We start from the raw sequence: 22,369 nt of genomic DNA, 5'->3' as shown, positions 1-22,369 counted from the left end.
ATGCGTAGAATCGGGCCACCTTCTAGTATATATATATATCCTTCATATGTTTGAATAAATTGACTTATTAATACAGGGGATGATACTTGATGGTTAGAATAAATCACATTATGTTATGAATGAAGATTATAAACATCATAGATGTCTTTTGATAGACCCTTCATTTTACACCTTTTCATTTTTTAATCATGTCCTTTTTGTCTCTTGTGTATGTTTTTTAATCATGTTAATAAAGATTGAATTATTTTGCACTTATCCATATAATCACTTCAAAAGACCATATTATATCTGTTCACACAATATCTTATGGATACCAGTGTACTCGTAGCGTTCTTAAAGCAGAAGACACTGAAGGAAATTGTCAGCTGTGTATTTACTGCAGCTGAGAAAAAGTGAAGAGTGGACCCAGCACCACAATCCTGTATATTAAAATATCAAAAATTTATTAGATATTAAAAAATCCAACGGATCTAAAACTTGAGAGAACACTAATAAGGGCACCTATGCGTGTTCTCAAGTTTTGGATCCATTGTATTTTTTAATATCTAATACATTTTTGATATTTTAATATACAGGATTGTGGTGCTGGGTCCACTCTTTACTTTTTCTCGACTATATACTAGCCTGGCCGGTTTGGAGGACCACGAGCACCTGCAAGTCCTGGAGCGCAGTTGCCTATGGTAAGCTGAAGTCTCATTACCGTATTTCCTGCAGCATCATCTTTGGCATCTTTAAGTAACATAACCATCTCCATGAGTCCTTCTGTGCTTCCCTAATACAAGTTATGTACGGTATGTAATAAACCTTTTTTAAATGTACAGTTTCCTAGAATTAAGAATATTCTAAAGCTCATCTTACACCAGATTATACACTATAAACTGCATATATTATAAAAATAAAGATTGTTCAGACCTGATGAGGCTGGTGTGTTTACTTTAAACATCCATATCAGAATGTCTCTATAATGCTTTATGAAAGTTAAAGTTTCTATTGAATTGAGTTCCTATCGAATCCCTATTCCACTCTGTGCACATGATCAGGCAGGAGCCGTGCGCACTTCTCAGTGGCTTTTAAAGTGATCGTTGGGGTCTCAGAACCTGAACCTCCAACTATCTGCAAGCAATCAAAGGGCATACAATTATCAAAAACTGGTCAGAAGTTCAGTTACTTTTTGTCTCCAGCCACCTAGCCTGACACAGCTCCACAGTGTCCCTCCTGCTGCTGAGATCTCATACTGTTCAGTACAAACTGCAGCTGTCAGTCAGTAAAGGCCACTTTACATGCAGTGACATCGCTAGCGATGTCGCTGCCAATCGCATCCGCCCCCGTCGTTTGTGCGTCACGGGCAAATCGCTGCCCGTGGTGCACAATATCGCTAGGACCTTCCCTGCAACGTCGCTGTGGCCGGCGAACTGCCTCTTTTCTAAGGGGGCGGTTCGTGCGGCGTCACAGTGACGTTACACGGCAGCCATCCAATTGAAGCTGAGGGGCAGAGAGCAGCCGCAGGAAAGTGACGCCCACCTCGTTGCCGGAGGATGCAGGTACGGTGCTGTTCGTCGTTCCGGGGTGTGACACGTAGTGATGTGTGCTGCCTCAGGAACGACGAACAACCTGCGTCCAAAAGCAGCAACGATATTTGGGATTAGAACGACGTGTCAACGATCAGGTGAGTAATTTTGATCATTAGCGGTCATTCGTACGTTTCACACGCAACGACGTCACTAACGAGGCCGGATGTGCGTCACAAATTCCGTGACCCCAACGACATCTCGTTAGCGATGTTGCGTGTAAAGCGGCCTTAAGGCTGCCTAGGTGGAGACTGAATACACTTGGACTTATGAGCCCTGGAAATTCTTATCTTAATATCAACATTATTCAGCCAATCTGAACCTCACATGCAACAAAGTGAGTAAAGGCTATTAGAACTACTTTTGGGGTATGTTCACTTGACATTTTTAAGTTTTCCTAGAGGAAGTTGCTTCAGGAAAAAGCTGGCAGTCTTTGCTAGCACTTTTTCCGTCATTTTTTCCGTCCTTTTAATTGTCGCCGTCTTTTCCCTATACTTGTAACAAATGAGAGCGGGTGGCTTCCTCATGATACTGCCTGAAGAATGAACATTACTTCTTTTATCAGCTTCAGGCCTCCGACACACATCCGTTAAAAACGTGCGTGTTTTGTCCGTTTCCGTATATACCGGAGACACGGACAAACGTGCACCAATGTTAATCTGTTTGTGGTCAAACTTGCGTTTTTCATCATGTCCGTGATCCGTATGTGTTTCCGTTTTGAACGGCAGCATGTCCGTTTCCTGCACGGAACACGCACACACTGACACCATGAAAGTCAATGGTTTGGTGCACACAGGTACGTGACACGGATGCATCTCTGTATGCTCCGTGTACGTTTTGTGCTTTTTTTTGTAGCGATTTCGGCTATTCTTTCTTTTTCTGTCTGTCGGTCAATCTCCCTCCGTCCGTCGGTCAGTCTCCCCCCTCTCTCTTACCGATCCCGGGCGCGGCGCTGCACGGCGTTCACACTGCTTCGGCGGCTTTTACTATTTTGAAAAAGCCGGCCGCTCATTAATCAATCTCTTATTCCCTGCTTTCCACGCCCACCAGTGCCTATGATTGGTTGCAGTTAGACACGCCCACACGCTGAGTGACAGCTGTCTCACTGCAACCAATCACAGCCGCCGGTGGGCGGGTCTATACTGTGTAGTAAAAAAAAAATAAAAAAAAAAAGACGACGTGCGGTCCTCCCCCAATTTTGATACCAGCCAGGGTAAAGTCACACGCCTGAAGGCTGGTATTCTCAAGATGGGGAGCTCCACATTATGGGGAGCCCCCCCAGCATAACAATAGCAGCCGCCCAGAATCCATTTGATTCGACTGTTCTGGAACTCTACCCGGCTCTTCCCGATTTGCCCTGGTGCGTTGGCAATCGGGGTAATAAGGAGTTAATGGCAGCCCATAGCTGCCAATAAGTCCTAGATTAATCATGGCAGGCGTCTCACTGAGATACCTTCCATGATTAATCTGTATGTGACAGTAAATAAACACACACAACGAAAAATCCTTTATTTGAAATAATAAACACTAAATAAAAAACCTCCTTCACCAATTTATTATGCCCCAAAAACCCATCCATGTCCGGCGTAATCCACGGAGGTCCCGCGTCGCTTCCAGCTCTGCTACATGAAGGTGACAGGAGCTGCAGAAGAACACCGCCTTTCCTGCCAGATCCACGCAGCAACTGAGGTGAGTATCACGATCAGCTGTGCTGTCACTGAGGTTACTCGCGGCCACCGCTGGATCCTCCACCTGTGACTGCAAGTCGCCCGAGTGACAGCGATTAAGTCACAGGTGAGTTGCGGTCACGGTGGGTGGACTCAAGCTGGCCACGGGTAACCTGAGTGACAGCAGCGCTAATCGCGCTGCTCACTTCTGTCACTCAGGGGATTAGTGGTCACCGGTGAGTCCTTCACGGGTGACCACTAATTAGGACGCGACACAGACAGAGCCGCGGTATGACAATGATATCAGGTACAGTTCACCCGAGTTCATTCTCAGAGCGCAACTCTGTCTGTTGTCAGTGGGTAATCAAACACGAGTTTTTACATTAAACACGGAACATTTCACACGGAAAAAACATTCACATGTCAGTTAAACATCACACACACACGGGCATTACACACGCACACACGGCTACCATACGCCAATCATACAAAGCCCACACGGACCATAAAAACGGACACAAAAACGGATCACGGACCTGAAAAACGGCCCGTATTACACGTGCGTAGTTTTAACGGATGTGTGTCGGAGGCCTCACACAGTTTCCGAACCTTGAAGCAGTTAAAAGAAGTAACAAGAGGCTGAACCTGTGCACAGCAATCTTTTTCACACTCCTGTGCATTATGTTCATTTTTTGCAGCACTTTTTCAGTCAGGACCCATCTAGACGTCATGTGCACATACCCTCAGAAAATATGCACACAAGGATTTTCTTAGGTTTCAAGGGGAAGTCGCTTCTGGAAACGTTCCATCATTGAGGAGTTTGTTTTCAGTGCTTTTCGCTTCCTAGGACGGGTTAGATTTTTTTTTTTTAAATCAGTTTTCATAGCTTTTCTGTATGAAGTCTCCTGATTGGTCAGTGCTTAGTTTGGAGCAGATTCCGTCAGGATCTACTTCACATCTTTTTCACCTAAAAAAAAAAAAAAAAAAGCTCAAAATACTGAATATATGGACAGTAAATTGGGTTTTACAATAGAAATGAATTGGAAGAGTGTTTGATGCGGTTTTGTAGCAACTTTCAGGCTATGTGCGCACGAGTAATTGACTTTTTCTTAAGGAAAAATCAAGCCCTCTGAAAGAATCCTGCACCTGCGGTAAAAAAACGCACCAAAATCACAACGAAATCCGCATGCGGTTGTGCTGCGGTTTGGTGAGGATTTGCTGCAGTTTTTCCGCAGGTTGGTCCCTGCGGGTTTTTATCATTATCTATGGCAAAAAACGCAGGTACCTGCGGAAAAGAAGTGACATGCCCATTAAGGCTATGTACCCACGGGACTGTGTACCCGCGGGTATATCCGCAGGTTTCGCGCAGCTGCTGGCCGGAATCCGCAGCTATACATTGCTGCGGGATTCCAGCGAAATATCTGCGGTAAACCTGCGGACATTCATGCGATTTACCTGCGGAAGTCCCGGCCTCTATCTCCATAGTGGAGAGGCGGGATTTCCACAGGAATAATTGACATGCAGTTACGTTCAGCTGCGGGAAAAACGCAGCATATTCCGCAGCCGCACATACCGCAGCATGGACACAGACACTCCCCATGTCCCATAGGGTAACATGGGGAGTGTCTGTACTTGCTAAAAGCTGTGGATTTATGTGGAAAATCCAGATAAATCTGCAGGTTTTCCGCGGTAAAATCCACGGGTACATTGTCCCGTGGGCACATAGCCTAATTCCGCAGGTAAATCCGCAGGTATAAAAAAAAAAAACGCAGTGCGCACAGCATTTTTTTAATACCCATAGGTTTTGCTGCGGAATGACTGAAGAAATGTTAGAAATATTTTCTGTGGTAAATCTGCAGCGTGCGCACATAGCATCAGGTAGTTTTCAAGGCCCCGTGCCCACCCCCGAATACTCAGAAAATGGAGCCTATATAATCTTATCAGAGCTCTGTAGATGGCAGTGATAGGGGCAATTATGGTGATATCAATGTAACATTAACTCTGTATGATATATTTATAAAAATCCATAACCCCCAGATTATTGAGATTTGAGCTTTAACTTGTTGCAAGGTATTAAAAACTGACCTCTATTAAATCTATTCATTTATAACCAGTACAAAGTCGCGTCTTCTCTGCTGTACTAACAACTCTGGGCGAGCTGCCCTTACATAAAATGGCCGACCTCTCACCAGTGCAACGTCACGTGGCGTCACTCGGTCATGTGGTGAAACAGGAAGCGGCTTCCCTGCTGTTCAATGTGGTCCACTTGGGGTTGCTGCGCTGCGGCCGGACTCCTGGGGGCGCTGTCCGCCTCCTCCGCTAAATTTGCCCTGGGTGCGGCTTATATGAAGCAGTTGTGTGAGGTTACAGCAGGGGAGCGGGCAGAAATCTGCGAGTGGGTGAGTGTTCTGCGGGGGAACGCGTGTACCTGCATCTACTCCAGTGTATATGACTCGCCCACCCCAGGGCTAGGGGACACCCGGTGCCGGGCCGGACTAGTCCGGTGGTAGTCAGTGGTGGCTGGGCCCGGCTCCGTGGCCCTGGTGGGTGTCAGTTGAATATGTGGCTGATGAGTTGAAGTTAATGTTCGTGACGCCACCTGTGGTATGCGGCTATTAAGCCGCCGCTGCTATGGGAGAACTCCGGGGTGATGTTATGGCAGCTATGATGTTACTGCTCCCCACAGGTGGAGCGATGCCCCGGGATACAGTTGGTGCCCGTGAAAGTCTATGGTGTTGTGTGGCTAACACGGTGCAGGGCCGACAGGCGAGGAAAGAACCAGGCACAAACAACAGTCTCTTTACCTTCTCCTCTTTTACTCTGGGAACAGTCCAGTCCTGGGAGACCGTTACAGGTGGTGATGGGGATCCGGTCGGCCTGGAAGTACTTGGGATGATCTTTCTGGCCAGCTGAGTATGAGGCCTACTCCTGTACTTTGCTTTGTGATGATAGGACCCTGCTTCTCTGAATCCAGCAATGGCCCTCTTTGCTGCTGGGACCGATGGCACGTCCCTTCTTTCTGTAGGTGGCTGCGCAGACCCTCTCTCTGGTGCTTCTCCGCTGGAGTCCACACCGGGCCCTGATGCTGCAGCTGTACCTTGGATGTTTCTGGGCCAGGGGCTTGCAGCTCTCCTGCCCTTCGGACTCGGCTACCAGGGGCGGATTTTATACCCTGGCAACCACAGACTCCGATGTCTGAGTCTCTCTGCTGCCTCTCAGCTATTCCTGCTTCTCTGGGCCAAGCTGCTCCAGCTCTAGGCCCCAGATTCACAGGACAGCTCACTCTGCGTCTGTTCACTTCCACTACTCCCTACAGACTGGCTGCACTTCCTCCCTCTGGTCAGGTAGAGGAAGGCTCCCTGGAATTCCAGGTTCAGAGCTCCCCCTGCTGGCCGGAGGGAGAACTGTGTTGGGTGTTAAACCTGCTGGCCAATGGATCTCCCAATTACCTCCAGGCTCAGCATTAACCCTTTGGGAGGGCAATGCTGCTGTGGCGACCAGGTCCTAGGGCGCCACACTCCCCCTTAGTTAACCTTACCAGGCTCCGTTCACTTTTCAAATTTCCTTCCGGGTCGCGCGGGGTTAACAGCGCTCTGCTCTGATGGCGCGCTCCCTTCGCGCTCTTTGTCAGGCACGCCCCCCTTCTTCCTGCGCTCAGTGAGGATAATGGCGGCGGCAGTTTTCAAACAGTGAAACACGCAGTAATACAGTCTTTAAAGCGCAATTATTCAGGCGCACAGTACCCGGTGGAACCGGGCACGAAATCCTGTTCGTGACGCCAAAAGTTGACTCGCCCACCCCAGGGCTAGGGGACACCCGGTGCCGGGCCGGACTAGTCCGGTGGTAGTCAGTGGTGGCTGGGCCCGGCTCCGTGGCCCTGGTGGGTGTCAGTTGAATATGTGGCTGATGAGTTGAAGTTAATGTTCGTGACGCCACCTGTGGTATGCGGCTATTAAGCCGCCGCTGCTATGGGAGAACTCCGGGGTGATGTTATGGCAGCTATGATGTTACTGCTCCCCACAGGTGGAGCGATGCCCCGGGATACAGTTGGTGCCCGTGAAAGTCTATGGTGTTGTGTGGCTAACACGGTGCAGGGCCGACAGGCGAGGAAAGAACCAGGCACAAACAACAGTCTCTTTACCTTCTCCTCTTTTACTCTGGGAACAGTCCAGTCCTGGGAGACCGTTACAGGTGGTGATGGGGATCCGGTCGGCCTGGAAGTACTTGGGATGATCTTTCTGGCCAGCTGAGTATGAGGCCTACTCCTGTACTTTGCTTTGTGATGATAGGACCCTGCTTCTCTGAATCCAGCAATGGCCCTCTTTGCTGCTGGGACCGATGGCACGTCCCTTCTTTCTGTAGGTGGCTGCGCAGACCCTCTCTCTGGTGCTTCTCCGCTGGAGTCCACACCGGGCCCTGATGCTGCAGCTGTACCTTGGATGTTTCTGGGCCAGGGGCTTGCAGCTCTCCTGCCCTTCGGACTCGGCTACCAGGGGCGGATTTTATACCCTGGCAACCACAGACTCCGATGTCTGAGTCTCTCTGCTGCCTCTCAGCTATTCCTGCTTCTCTGGGCCAAGCTGCTCCAGCTCTAGGCCCCAGATTCACAGGACAGCTCACTCTGCGTCTGTTCACTTCCACTACTCCCTACAGACTGGCTGCACTTCCTCCCTCTGGTCAGGTAGAGGAAGGCTCCCTGGAATTCCAGGTTCAGAGCTCCCCCTGCTGGCCGGAGGGAGAACTGTGTTGGGTGTTAAACCTGCTGGCCAATGGATCTCCCAATTACCTCCAGGCTCAGCATTAACCCTTTGGGAGGGCAATGCTGCTGTGGCGACCAGGTCCTAGGGCGCCACATATACAGTACTGATATGTTCAGTAAGGCTACTTTCACACATCCGGTTTGAGCCCTGCGTCTCAATCCGGCTGTGCAAGCTATGCAACGGATGCGGTGAAAACACCGCATCCTTTGCATAAGGGTACTTTCACACATCCGTATTTTTGCTCTGCGGCACAATACGGCGTTCTGCAGAAAAACCGCAACCGGCTTTTGTAACGCCGATTGCGGTTTTTTTTGCATTGACTTACATTAGTGCCGCATTGTGCCGTAGGGGCTTGCGTTCGGTCCGTTTTTTGCCGCATGCGGCAGATTTAGCCGATGCGGCGGCCGGATCGAACGTACCCTGCAACGTTTTTTGCTCCGGCAAAAAACACCGCATCGCGCCGCATCCGGCCGCTGCGGCGCATTTTTCAATGCATCCCTATGGAGGCCGGATGCGGCGCGATGCGGAAAAAACCGCATCCGGTCGCCGCATGCGGTATTTTCCACTGCGCATGCTCAGTAGCATGCCGCAACCGGAAAAAAACGGACCGGCCGCATGTAAAAACTGATGCAAAGGATGCGGTGTTTTCACCGCATCCGTTGCATAGTTTTCACAGCCGGATTGAGCCGCAGGGCTCAAACCGGATGTGTGAAAGTAGCCTAAGTTTTTACATGCGGCCGGTCCGGTTTTTTCCGGTTGCGGCATGCTACTGAGCATGCGCAGTGGAAAATACCGCATGCGGCGACCGGATGCGGTTTTTTCCGCATCGCGCCGCATCCGGCCTCCATAGGGATGCATTGAAAAATGCGCCGCAGCGGCCGGATGCGGCGCGATGCGGTGTTTTTTGCCGGAGCAAAAAACGTTGCAGGGTACGTTCGATCCGGCCGCCGCATCGGCTAAATCTGCCGCATGCGGCAAAAAACGGACCGAACGCAAGCCCCTACGGCACAATGCGGCACTAATGTAAGTCAATGCAAAAAAAAACCGCAATCGGCGTTACAAAAGCCGGTTGCGGTTTTTCTGCAGAACGCCGTATTGTGCCGCAGAGCAAAAATCCGGATGTGTGAAAGTACCCTAAGGCTACTTTCACACATCCGGCTTAAGCCCTGCGGCTCAATCCGGCTGTGCAAGCTATGCAACGGATGCGGTGAAAACACCGCATCCTTTGCATAAGGCTACTTTCACACATCCGGTTTGAGCCCTGCGGCTCAATCCGGCTGTGAAAACTATGCAACGGATGCGGTGAAAACACCGCATCCTTTGCATAAGTTTTTACATGCGGCCGGTCCGGTTTTTTCCGGTTGCGGCATGCTACTGAGCATGCGCAGTGGAAAATACCGCATGCGGCGACCGGATGCGGTTTTTTCCGCATCGCGCCGCATCCGGCCTCCATAGGGATGCATTGAAAAATGCGCCGCGGCGCGATGCGGTTTTTTGCCGGAGCAAAAAACGTTGCAGGGTACGTTCGATCCGGCCGCCGCATCGGCTAAATCTGCCGCATGCGGCAAAAACCGGACCGAACGCAAGCCCCTACGGCACAATGCGGCACTAATGTAAGTCAATGCAAAAAAAACCGCAATCGGCGTTACAAAAGCCGGTTGCGGTTATGTGTTAAAGTACCCTAAGTTTTTCCCATGCGGCCCGCCCGGTTTTTGCCGCTTGCGGCATGCTACTGAGCATGCGCAGTGGCAAAAACCGCATGCGGCGGCCGGATGCGGTATTTGCCGCATCCGGCCGCCATAGGCATGCATTGAGAGATGTGCCGCATCGGCCGAATGCGGCGCGATGCGGTTTTTTTTGCCGCACGAAAAAACGTGCCAGGCAACGTTCCATCCGGCCGCCGCATCGGCTAAATCTGCCGCATGCGGCAAAAACCGGATGGAACGCAAGGCCATGCGGCACAATGCGGCACTAATTAAAGTCTATGCAGGAAAATCGCAACCGGCAGCAAAAAAAAAACGGTTGCGATTTTCCTGCAAAGTGCCGGATTGTGCCGCAGAAGAAAAACCGGAGGTGTGAAAGTACCCTAAGCAGTCAAACGTGTGACAGGTTGTTAAGAGTTAATACTGGGCCATCCTCCAAACTTTTCAATAACTTTATTTAGAAGAACAAGAGTGAAAAGTATAGAATAAATCCTGCTCTATAGTTTTATCTTTTCAGGAATCCAGTTCACTTCCTTCCACCGCCCTGAGGGCACCTTACTGCATATACCCCAGGGCTCACCTTACCGTATATACCCCAGGGCTCACCTTACCGTATATACCCCAGGGCTCACCTTACCGTATATACCCCAGGGCTCACCTTACCGCGTATACCCCAGGGCTCACTTTACCGCGTATACCCCAGGGCTCACCTTACCGCGTATACCCCAGGGCTCACTTTACCGCGTATACCCCAGGGCTCACCTTACCGCGTATACCCCAGGGCTCACCTTACCGTGTATACCCCTGGGCTCACCTTACCGCGTATACCCCAGGGCACACCTTACCGCGTATACCCCAGGGCTCACCTTACCGTGTATACCCCAGGGCTCACTTTACCGCGTATACCCCAGGGCTCACTTTACCGCGTATACCCCAGGGCTCACTTTACTGCGTATACCCCAGGGCTCACCTTACCGCGTATACCCCAGGGCTCACCTTACCGTATATACCCCTGGACTCACCTTACCGCATATACCCCAGGGCTCACTTTACCGCGTATACCCCGGGGCTTGCCTAAAGCTAGGTTCACATTTCCGTTGTTTTGCATCAGTCACAATCCGCCGCTCTGGTAAACAACACATCCGTTTGGCGGATTCCGTTGTTTCCCATAGACTTATATGAGCGGCGGATTGTGACTGATGCCCTTGCGTTGCATCCTCCGCCCGACTGATCAGTCATGGAACGACGGACCGTTGGGCGGCAGGAACGCAGAGAGTAATGTTTTTTGAGCAGCGGAATCCTTAGGATTTCACTGCGCATGCTCTCTCTCAGCGGCCGAACGATCAGCTGATCGCCCAGCAGCCGCCTTCTGTGAGTGATCAGCCGGCTGCTGTGAGCGATCAGCTGATCAGCCGGCTGCTGTGAGCGATCAGCTGATCGATCTCTCTCTCACGTTTTACAACGGAGTCCGACAATGAATTCTTATTCTTGTCACCCGTTGTACAACGCATCAGTCACAAGCAACGCATGTGACTGATGCAAAACAACGGAAACGTGAACCTAGCCTAAGGCTACTTTCACACTTGCGTTGAACGGCATCCGTTGCTATCCGCCGCCTTGAGGAATTACGGTAACCGTTGCAGGAAACCGTTTATTCCTCGTAGACTTCTATTAGCTGCGGATAGCAACGGATGGTCTTGCGTTGCATCCGCCCCGCGGCGCATCAGTTGTTTTGTCTCTGACCGTCAGTAACCGTCGGGCGGAGGGAACTCTGAATGTAGCGTTTTTTGTTGCTCTAAAAAAAATGCACTCCGCAGGATTTCGTTGGGATCCATTACGAGGCATAATGATTGTCTATGGGGGCGGATTCCGTCACGTTCTACTGCGCATGCTCAGCATGTCCAGCAGAACGATCTAAATCTTTTAAAATCACTCCTGGTCTCTCTCCCCCCTCTCTCATACTCACCGATCACCGTAGCGGCACTGCACGGCTGTCACACTTCTCTGGCGGCTTCTCTTTTGAAAATGCCGGCCGCTCATTATTCCATTTAGTATTCACTGCTTCCCCTGCCCACCGACGCTTATGATTGGTTGTAGTCAGACACGCCCCCACGCTCTGCAACCAATCACAGCCGCCGGTGGGCGGGTCTATATCGTGCGGTACAATAAATAAATAAATTAATTAAAAAAATGGCGTGCGGTCCCTCCCAATTTTGAAACAAGCCAAGGTAAAGCCACACGGCTGAAGGCTGGTATTCTCAGGATGGGGAGCCCCACGTTATGGGGAGCCCCCTAGCCCAAAAAATATCAGCCAGCAGCCGCCCGTAATTGTTGCATTCATTAGATGTGACAGTCCCGGGACTCTACCCAGCTCATCCCGAATTGCCCTGGTGCGGTGGCAATCGGGGTAATAAGGAGTTAATGGCAGCGGGGACTACACTGAGGTAGTGTGTGCGGTGATGATGAGAGCGGTAGTGCCTGCGTGTGTGCGGGGATGTGTGCAGTGATGATGATGGGTGCGGTAGTGCCGGGGTGTGTGCAGTGATGATGATGGGTGCGGTAGTGCCGAGGTGTGTGCAGTGATGATAGGTGCGGTAGTGCCGGTGTGTGCGGGGATGATGATGTGTGCAGTAGTGCCGGGGTGTGCGCGTGCAGTGATGATGATGTGTGCAGTAGTGCCGGGATGTGTGCAGGGGTGTGTGCAGTGATGATGAGTGCTGGGGTCCTTGGTTCGAATCCCACCAAGGACAACATCTGCAAGGAGTTTGTATGTTCTCCCTGTGTTTGCGTGGGTTTCCTCCGGGTTCTCCCGTTTCCTCCCACACTCCAAAGACATACAGGTAGGGAATTTAGATTGTGAGCCCCAATGGGGACAGTGTTCCTGATGTATGTAAAGCGCTGCGGAATATGTTAGCGCTATATAAAAATAAATATTTATTTATTTTTTTATTTATTTCACAGGAATCCGTTGTCTTTATATCACACTAGTTACAACGCATGCGTCACACAACACATTGTGACGGATGGCGTTCAACGCAAGTGTGAAAGTAGCCTTACTGCGTATACCGCAGTACTCGCCTTACCGCGCATACACGAGGGCTCACGTTACCGCGTATAGCCCGCGGCTTGCCTTACCGCATATACCCTGGGAGGCCCAGATTGGGTGCCATCCCCTTCCGGACATTTACTATGGCTGTGGGCTTGGATTGCGCTCAGATTCGCTCGTGGCCGTGCTTATATACATCTCATTGCTGTAGCTGGTATCATTATTGTATTAAAAGAAACATAATTTTCTTTTAATAAGACTCCATTTGCAGTATAAAAGAAAAAAAACAAAAATGCTAAGTTCACATTTCCGTTGTTTTTCATCAGTCACATGCGTTGCTTGACGCATGTGACTGATGCGTTGTACAACGGATGACAAAGAAAAGAATTTCATTGTCGGACTCCGTTGTGTGCGGTGGGCGGAGTTCGGGAGGCGGAGTTCGGGGGCCGGAGCTGAGGACGTCAGTGCCGCGGTCTGCATGGCTGGGGACAGGTGAGTGTGTGTCTGTCTACATGCGTGTGTACATGCGGAGTGCGGGAGGGGGTGGAGCCGAGCGGGGCCGTGGAACTGAGGACGTCAGTGCCGCGGGAACTGCAGGGCTGGGGACAAGTGTTTGTGTACACATGCGGAGTGCGGGAGGGGGCGGAGCCGAGTGGGGAAGTGTCGGCCTCCTTGCACACTGTATCTAGGTTAAATATCGGGTAACTAAAAGCAAAGCACTTTTTGCTTGGTTACCCGATATTTATCTTGGTTACCAGCATACACCGCTTAGCGCGGGCTCCCTGCACCCGTAACCACTGTAAATATCGGGTAACTAACCAAAGCGCATTGCTTGGTTACCCCATGTTTATCCTGGTTACGGGTGCAGGGAGCCAGAGAGAGCATGCGCAGCAAAATCCTACGGATCGCGCTGCTCAAAAAACGTTACAGGCTGCGTTGCTGCCGCCCGGCGGTCAGTTAAAAAACGATTGACCGCGACGCAGCGGATGCAACGCAGTATCATCAGTCGCAATCCGTCACTAATAGAAGTCTATGGGGAAAAACAGGATTCCTGCAAAATACTTTGCAGGATACCGTAATTCCTCAAGGCGACGGATTGTGACTGATGCAAAACAACGGAAGTGTGAACTTAGCCTTAGAGTACACTCACATCTGCATTAGATATTCCCTTTGGATACTTTTTTTTTTTTTGCAGATTCCGTCATTTTTGCAGGACACAAACGTACAATAGGGTAAAATAACAGACATCCTAACAAACCCCATCGAGCCCCTTATAGTCACAAGGATCCATCCAGTGCTGTTGGTGTCGTCTACTGGATCTGACACTTGGGGGGCGGGGGGGGGTTATTTTTCATATAATGAGACTAGAAAACTGATATTATGATGTGAACATTATCTTTGTGGCCTTGGGAGAGCTTTTAACGGGACCCGTGCGAGCTGCGGTTGATCGGTAGATGAGTATCTGTTTTTTTGCTTTATTTTCTAACTTTTAGTGTACACTGGCAAATTTTGAGAATAAAATTAATCTTTAACGGGAACCTGTCATAAGATTTGTCTCCTATAACCTGCAGCCACCACCAGTGAGCTCTTATATACAGCATTCTACAATACTGTATATAACAGCCCAGGCCGATCTGGATAACATAAAAAATACTTTTATTATACTCCCCTGCGGGGTGGTCCGGTTTGATGTGTGTCACTGTTCTCCGGTCCGGCGCCTCCTCTCTGCTGCGATCTCGTACCATACCTTATGAACTGCATATTCACCATTTTGCTGTCTTTGTGACAAGAGGAAACACAGTTTTAACCTTTTCTCTTTGTGCTGGTTGTAGGTCCACCTCATCCTTCGCCTCGGCTGTGCTGGACTGGTGTTCCTGTTTAACGCTGCCATGTGGACGTTCTTTGCCAAAGCTTTAAGATATTCTTCGTCCTCTGCTGCTGCCACTGTGACAACTACTGCTTCAAACTTTGTGTCTTCGGTGGGTATTTGGGGACTTACAAATGTGGTAGATTAAGCTCAAGTTTAATAGTAAAGCTAGGGCTACATAGGAACGTGTAGTTTTGCAACCTTAAATCGCAAAGTCCGGCTGGTAGTTTGCAAATATTGATGATAGGGAATGTGGTCACATTGCAAAGAGACTGCCAAAATGGAGCTGAGGCAAGTACAGCTCGCTTTATTGAAGCCTGGAAACCCAATTTTGGCATGGCTTTCAATGACGAAGAATGCTTTAAGCTTTATGGACATGGTTACTGCCTGGGAACGGCATGGCCAGGGTAATTATTTGGAGATAATATAATAAGTATATGAAGTGGATGAAAAACAATATATATACAGTATATTTTCTGTCTACTTCCTTCCCTATATGATCAGTTCTTAGCTCCAGGAAGGTATAGGAGGCCTCTAAAGCTGGTGTCACACACAGCGACAACGACGTCGCTGCTACGTCACCATTTTCTGTGACGTTGCAGCGACGTCCCGTCGCTGTGTGTGACATCCAGCAACGACCTGGCCCCTGCTGTGAGGTCGCCGGTCGTTGCTGAATGTCCAGCTTCATTTTTTGGTCGTCACTCTCCCGCTGTGACACACACATCGCTGTGTGTGACAGCGAGAGAGCGACGAAATGAAGCGAGCAGGAGCCGGCGTCTGGCAGCTGCGGTAAGCTGTAACCAGCGTAAACATCGGGTAACCAAGGGAAGACCTTTCCCTGGTTACCCGATATTTACCTTCGTTACCAGCCTCCGCTCTTGCTGCCAGTGCCGGCTCCTGCTCTGTGCACATGTAGCTGCAGTACGCATCGGGTAATTAACCCGATGTATACTGTAGCAAGGAGCCAGCGCTAAGCAGTGCGCGCAGCTCCCTGCTCTCTGCACTGTGACATGTAGCTGCAGCACACATCGGGTTAATTAACCCGATGTGTACTGTACCTAGGAGAGCAAGGAGCCAGTGCTAAGTGCGGCTCCCTGCTCTCTGCACATGTAGCACAGCGACGTTATGATCGCTGCTTCTGCTGTGTTTGACAGCTAAGCAGCGATCATAACAGCGACTTACAAGGTCGCTGTTACGTCACCGAAAATGGTGACGTAACAGCGACGTCGTTGTCGCTTAGTGTGAACCCAGCTTTAGACAATGTGTAATAATCTGTTTATTAGAAACGTTGTTGACATTTGAGATTGCCCTGGTCTTGTAAATTATTGCTAAATACCTAATCTTTCCAACAGGCTGTCCTTGGCAAAGTTCTGTTTGGAGAATCGCGTGCCATGCTCTGGTGGGTCGGAATTTCTATTACACTCTCTGGATTGGTTTTACTTCACACGTCGTCTTCACAGACAGAAGATGCAACAAAAAAGGAGAGCTAACTTACCATAGACATCTGAAATTAACTTTATCTATTACCATGGACTACCACAACCATTATTTTCCATATCTTGCTCTAAAGCCGGTTTCACACATCTGTGAAACATGAACAATGCTCAGATCGAAAGTCGCGTTCCGGCCACCTGAGTTTCTGATCTGAACTAACTTCCTATTAGACAGTATCAATAGCGGCATAAACATTCGCATATTCATAGGGATATATCTATATACCATATATATATCATAAATGCAAGAGAGGACTACTATATATGGACCAAATCGCTAAGGAATTACAGAACAAGCAAGAAGGAGAGGCGATCAATTGGTACCAAAAATGTTTTTATTATCAATAATTGCAAACAGGTGAAGGGGTAGAGGGCAAAAAACGAATTTACATCACCACAGTTGCAAGGTGACATTATATATATAATGAAAAATAGCTGGCAAGCAGTGCATAGAGAATATGTATGTTAAACCCATGTTAATGTGTAAACCATCCGATAATTACCGTGGTTAGAATTGATTGATAAATATAACATATAAACATGTCATTATCACATCAATAACATAGGGTTAACATCATGGATACAATTGTATCTAAGATTGTCCATTAATTATAGTGCATACCATTCAAGAGTAGACAATGATAAACATATATTCATACCAATTCAATACAGCTATGTCTATATCATGAAATATTCATTGTTCTATGGTCAAATAGGTTGATCATAAGATATATCCTAGTGCAACATAAAATCACATATGTCAGGGATTACTAAATTACTCCATAGGCACGAGAATCAACCATAAAGGAACCCAGCAATCACATGTCAAATGTGCGTGCAACAATCCCCATAACATATGGTGGAATGCATATAAGACATCACCGTACATATATATAATAATGGAAATATATCCTAAGGGAGTTGTCCACTGTAGAATCACAGCAGATGTCTAATCGGCACTCCAGCACATAATTGCAGTCAAATAAGGGACCAGCATATATCCCTCCATGTGCACATATGTCAGGGATTATTAATTATTCCATGGGCACGAGAGTCAACCACAAGGGAACTCAGAAATCACATGCCCATGTGTCAATAGACCCCATAACACATGGTGGAGTGCATATAAGACATCACCATACAAATATATACTGATGGAGATATATCCTAAGGAAATCTATCCACCATAAAGTCACAGCAGATGTCTAACAGGCATTCCAGCAAGTAATTGCGATCAGATAAGGGGCCAACATATATCCCTACATGTCCAACAAGGACGCAGTCAGACTACAGCACATGTGGCGCCAAGGTGCCATAGACACAGCCATATGCCAAAAGGTACTCATGCAATGGTGCAAAAATAGAAATAAACTGCACTGCTAACCGCAAGCCAGCATAAATTACGTTACCTAAAAGATGGTAGACACTGTGGTGGTTATGCGCCCGATGCGCATTTCGGTGTGTACCTTCGTCAGGGGGCGTGACCGGAAAGGAGAGGGGGTGCCGATAAAAAGGCCTCAATCCCCAGCTGATTGGGCAGTCATTGTGACGCATCCGAAGCCGGCCGGGCGGAAGTCCCGCCTCACAGACGCGTCATGGCCACAGAGGGCGCCGGGTAAGAAAACCAGCGTCCCCGTAGCCATAGAGACGCGCCCGAGAGACAAGGAAATCCAAGGCCGGCGACGCATGCGTGGACCACACAACCAGGTGGGGAAAGACACGTTTTTTGCCCTCTACCCCTTCACCTGTTTGCAATTATTGATAATAAAAACATTTTTGGTACCAATTGATCGCCTCTCCTTCTTGCTTGTTCTGTAATTCCTTAGCGATTTGGTCCATATATAGTAGTCCTCTCTTGCATTTATGATATATATATGGTATATAGATATATCCCTATGAATATGCGAATGTTTATGCCGCTATTGATACTGTCTCTTTTCACTGTGTTTTGCACAGATATTGGTGTACTTAAAATGGACTACAAGGCCATGGAATCTTCATGGCTTAATTCTTAAATAGCATTTCTTAAATAGCTAATTACTAATTAATATCTATCTCTCTATATCTATTACTGAGCACACAGACCCATTGACAGCTTCTGATCCTAAGGCCCCTAATCCCTACAGGTCATACTGGTGATACAGACAAATTAGCCATTATTGACTGAGCACCTCTTCCTCACTGTGGTGTTACTACTGTTGGGGTATTTCATTCTTAAGAGGGATTGCACTCTAAAATCATTAGGGAGGGCACACTGAGGGTCAGTCGTCGTGGAACGGGGGCGTCTTTTCAATTAGGACGCCGACCCCAGTCTTTGAGGTAGGAAAAGGATAGGGCCAATTATCCTCATTTTCCTTTCCTCCCTGTTTTTAATTTAATTCATGTATGTATGTGCATTTGTTATAATAAAGTACATGGTTTTTATAAAAAGTAGTGAAAAATAATTGGTTGAATACAATATCTACTTTAGCAATTGATATTGGTATATAATTTGAAGCTCCACATTGTCCCTGGATAGAGACATGCATGAGGGCCTGTAAACCTGAAGTGCCCATTGTAAGGAAGTGGGTCTATTGTAGTATAGCCTTTTGGCAGGGCAGCCAAAAATTGGGAAGCTCCACATTGTCCCTGGATAGAGACGTGCATGAGGGCCTGTAAACCTGAAGTGCCCATTGTAAGGAAATGGGTCTATTGTAGTATAGCCTTTTGGTAGGGCAGCCAAAAATTGGGAGGCTCCACATTGTCCCTGGATAGAGACGTGCATGAGGGCCTCAAAACATTGTTCCCATTGCAAAGGAGTGGATCTCCTGTCGTTGTAATGTCCATTCTGAAAGAATGGGCAAAAAAATTTACCACCGGGGGTATACCTGAAACAACGGCCTAAGTATTGTAATGGTCATCATGGTGGCGCATGAGGAGAAGGAGGAGCAGTCCAGCGATTATCCAAAGTCCAGAAGTGTGTACCCATGGGTGAGTGGAGGTACATGGCAAATTCCCGTTACAAAACTTAAATTCCACTCTCATTTGCTGGTGGTGTGGTGAAGTCTGGCCCAATCCAACCCTTGTTCATCTTGATCAGAGTCAGCTTGTCAGCATTTTCAGTTGACAGGCGGGTGCGTTTATCTGTAATGATTCCACCTGCGGCACTAAAAACACGCTCTGACAAAACGCTAGCAGCAGGGCAGGCCAGGACTTCCAAGGCGTAGAGAGCCAATTCATGCCACGTGTCCAGCTTGGATACCCAATAATTGTAAGGCACAGAGGAATGTCGGAGTACAGTTGTTCGATCTGCAAGGTACTCCTTGAGCATCTGGGCAAACTTAGGATTTCTTGTGGCACTACCCCGCACCTCAGGGGCTGTGGTACGTGAGGGGCTGAGAAAACTGTCCCACATTTTAAAGACTGTTCCCCTGCCTCTGGCGGATTGGACTTGTGCCCCTCTCGGCTGTACGCCTTGGTTGTCCACTGATTCCTGACCTATGAAGCTAGCGTTTTGTGAGGGGACTGCTTTGCCTACTTCCGTGACTATGGCCTTCTGGAATTGCTGCATTTTGTCTGACCTCTCCGCCTCGGGAATAAGAGACATAAAGTTCTCCTTGTAGCGTGGGTCTAACAGTGTTACCAACCAGTAATGATTGTCGGCCAAGATGTTCTTAACGCGAGGGTCACGAGACAGGCAGCTTACCATGAAGTCAGCCATGTGCGCCAGACTCTTAACAGTCATCACTTCAGTATCCTGACCAACACGATAACTGAACATGCTGTCCTCCTCCTCCTCCTCCTCCTCATCATCTACCCTGTCCTCTGGCCAGCCATGCTGAACCGAGGATATGACTGGTGTGCATGTCATATCCTCAATTTGGCCGGAGAGTTGCTCCATGTCTTCATTATCCTCCTCGTCATAGTCCTCCACTGCACGTTGTGATGAGACGAGGCTGGGCTGTGTGTTGTCACCCACACCCACTACTGTTTCTTGCTCCAACTCATCACGCTCCGCCTGCAATGCATCATGTTTGTTTTTGAGCAGAGACCGTTTTAGAAGGCAGAGAAGCGGTATGGTGATGCTAATAATGGCGGAGTCCTCAAAGTTTTGGAGGATGGTACATAGGTCGGACATCCATCTCCACTCCTCATTTGTTATGTGTGGAGTTTGACCCATTTCCCGACGGCTTAGGTGATGCAGGTACTCAACAACTGCCCTCTTCTGCTCACATATCCTGACCAACATGTGCAGAGTTGAATTCCAACGTGTGGGGACATCACACACCAGTCTGTGAGCCGGAAGATGCAAACGACGCTGAATGCCGGCAAGGCCGGCTGAAGCAGTAGGTGACTTTCGAAAATGTTCAGACAGGCGGCGAACTTTTACCAGCAGATCAGACAGCTCTGGGTATGACTTTAGAAACCGCTGAACCTCGAGGTTGAGCACATGGGCCACACATGGAACATGTGTCAGCTGGCCTCGCCTCAAAGCCGCCACCAGGTTCCGGCCATTGTCACACACGACCTTTCCTGGCTTTAGGTTCAGAGGTGTGAGCCAGTGATATGCCTGCTAAGTCAGAGCTGTCCACACCTCTTCTGCATTGTGGGGTTTGTCACCTATGCAGATTAGCTTCAGCACAGCCTGTTGCCGCTTCGCCGAGGCAGTGCTGCAGTGCTTCCAGCTTGGGACTGGTGTGGAGAGTAAAGTGGATGAGGATGCGAAGGAGGAGGAGGAGGCTGAAGAGCATGACATTCCGGAGCTGTAGAGTGTGGGTGAAACCCTGACTGAGGTAGGGCCTGCAAACCTTGGTGTGGGAAGGACGTGTTCCGTCCCTCGCTCAGACTGGGTCCCAGCTTCCACAATATTAACCCAGTGTGCCGTCAACGAGATGTAGCGGCCTTGCCCACAAGCACTTGTCCACGTGTCTGTGGTTAGGTGGACTTGGTGTGAAACAGCGTTGTTCAGGGCACGTGTGATGTTTTGTGACACGTGGTTATGCAATGCGAGGACGGCACACCGGGAGAAATAGTGTGGTGGCTGGGGACCGAGTAACGTGGGACAGCTCCCGCCATCAGGTCGCGGAATGCTTCCGTCTCCACCCGCCTAAAAGGCAACATTTCCAGCGCAAGCAGTCGCGAAAGGTTAGCATTTAGAAGTGTGGCATGTGGGGCGTTGGCAGTGTATTTGCGCCTGCGTTCAAAGGTTTGCTGAATGGATAACTGAAAGCTGCGCTGGGACAAGGACGTGCATGATGATGGTGTTATTTCTGCGTGGGCAACTGCAGGTGCAGGGCTGGAGGAAGCTTGTTCGCAGGCATCATGGACAGGGGATTGGCTCGCATGCACAACAAGCGAAGACGTAGCAGTGACATCAGCAATCACTGCTCCTCGACTCTGTTGTAGATCCGACAAAGTCGGGTGCTTGGCTGACATGTGCCTGATCATGCTGGTGGTGGTCAGGCTGCTAGTTTTGGTACCCCTGCTGATACTGGCATGGCAGGTGTTGCAAATGGCCTTTTTAGAATCATCTGGAGCCAACTTAAAAAACTGCCAGACTCGAGAAGACCTAACATTTGTACAGGCACCTTGTGTCGTGTTGTTGTTCCGGGGAACGGTTGCCTGACTTCTGCCTGGGGCCACCACCCTGCTTCTTACTGCCTGTTGGGATGCTACGCCTCCTTCCCCCTGTGCACTGCTGTCCTCGCTCTGCATATCCTCCTGCCAGGTTGGGTCAGTTACTGGATCATCCACCACGTCGTCTTCCTCTTCCGCACCCTGCTCCTCCTCCTGACTTCCTGACAATTGTGTCTCATCAACGTCCACCCCTTGTTGAGACACGTTGCCAACTTCGTGAGAACGTGGCTGCTCAAATATTTGGGCATCTGTACATACGATCTCCTCATGACCCACTTCAACAGGAGCTTGCGAGAGGCCAGAATGTGCGAATGGAAACGTGAACAGCTCTTCCGAGTGTCCAAGTGTGGGATCAGTAATGTCCGTAGACGTGTACTCGGCCTGGTGGTAGGAAGGAGGATCAGGTTCTGAAATGTGCGGTGCAGTATCACGGCTACTGACACTTGACCGTGTGGAAGACAGAGTGTTTGTGGTGGTGCCAATCTGACTGGAAGCATTATCCGCTATCCAACCAACAACCTCTTGACACTGGTCTTGGTTCAAGAGCGGTGTACTGCTGCGGTCCCCAAGAATTTTGGACAGGACGTGCGAGCGAGTGTTAGGACCAGGAGGACGGGTAGGCCCAGGAGGTGGATCCACTGGGCTGAAC

The 22,369-nt window shown here is 49.2% G+C and overlaps 1 protein-coding gene and 1 long non-coding RNA gene across 2 annotated transcripts in view; one reads left to right on the top strand and one right to left on the bottom strand.

The window, feature by feature from the left end:
- Window positions 1-22,369, bottom strand: part of LOC142243339 (uncharacterized) — a 150,628-nt gene that overhangs the window by 38,278 nt on the left and 89,981 nt on the right. The gene's annotated exons all lie outside the window — the stretch shown is intronic.
- Window positions 5,472-16,318, top strand: TMEM42 (transmembrane protein 42). The gene is made up of 3 exons (XM_075315173.1): window positions 5,472-5,634; window positions 14,577-14,723; window positions 15,964-16,318. Exons 1-3 carry the CDS (start codon window positions 5,491-5,493, stop codon window positions 16,099-16,101), a joined length of 429 nt encoding a protein of 142 aa, XP_075171288.1. The 5' UTR covers window positions 5,472-5,490; the 3' UTR covers window positions 16,102-16,318.

The sequence above is a fragment of the Anomaloglossus baeobatrachus genome, chromosome 6 (genome assembly GCF_048569485.1).
Source record: "Anomaloglossus baeobatrachus isolate aAnoBae1 chromosome 6, aAnoBae1.hap1, whole genome shotgun sequence".
NCBI classification, from domain to species: Eukaryota; Metazoa; Chordata; class Amphibia; order Anura; family Aromobatidae; genus Anomaloglossus; species Anomaloglossus baeobatrachus.
The sequence above is the reverse complement of the archived record's forward strand: the minus strand, read 5'-3'. Positions and strand labels throughout refer to the sequence as shown.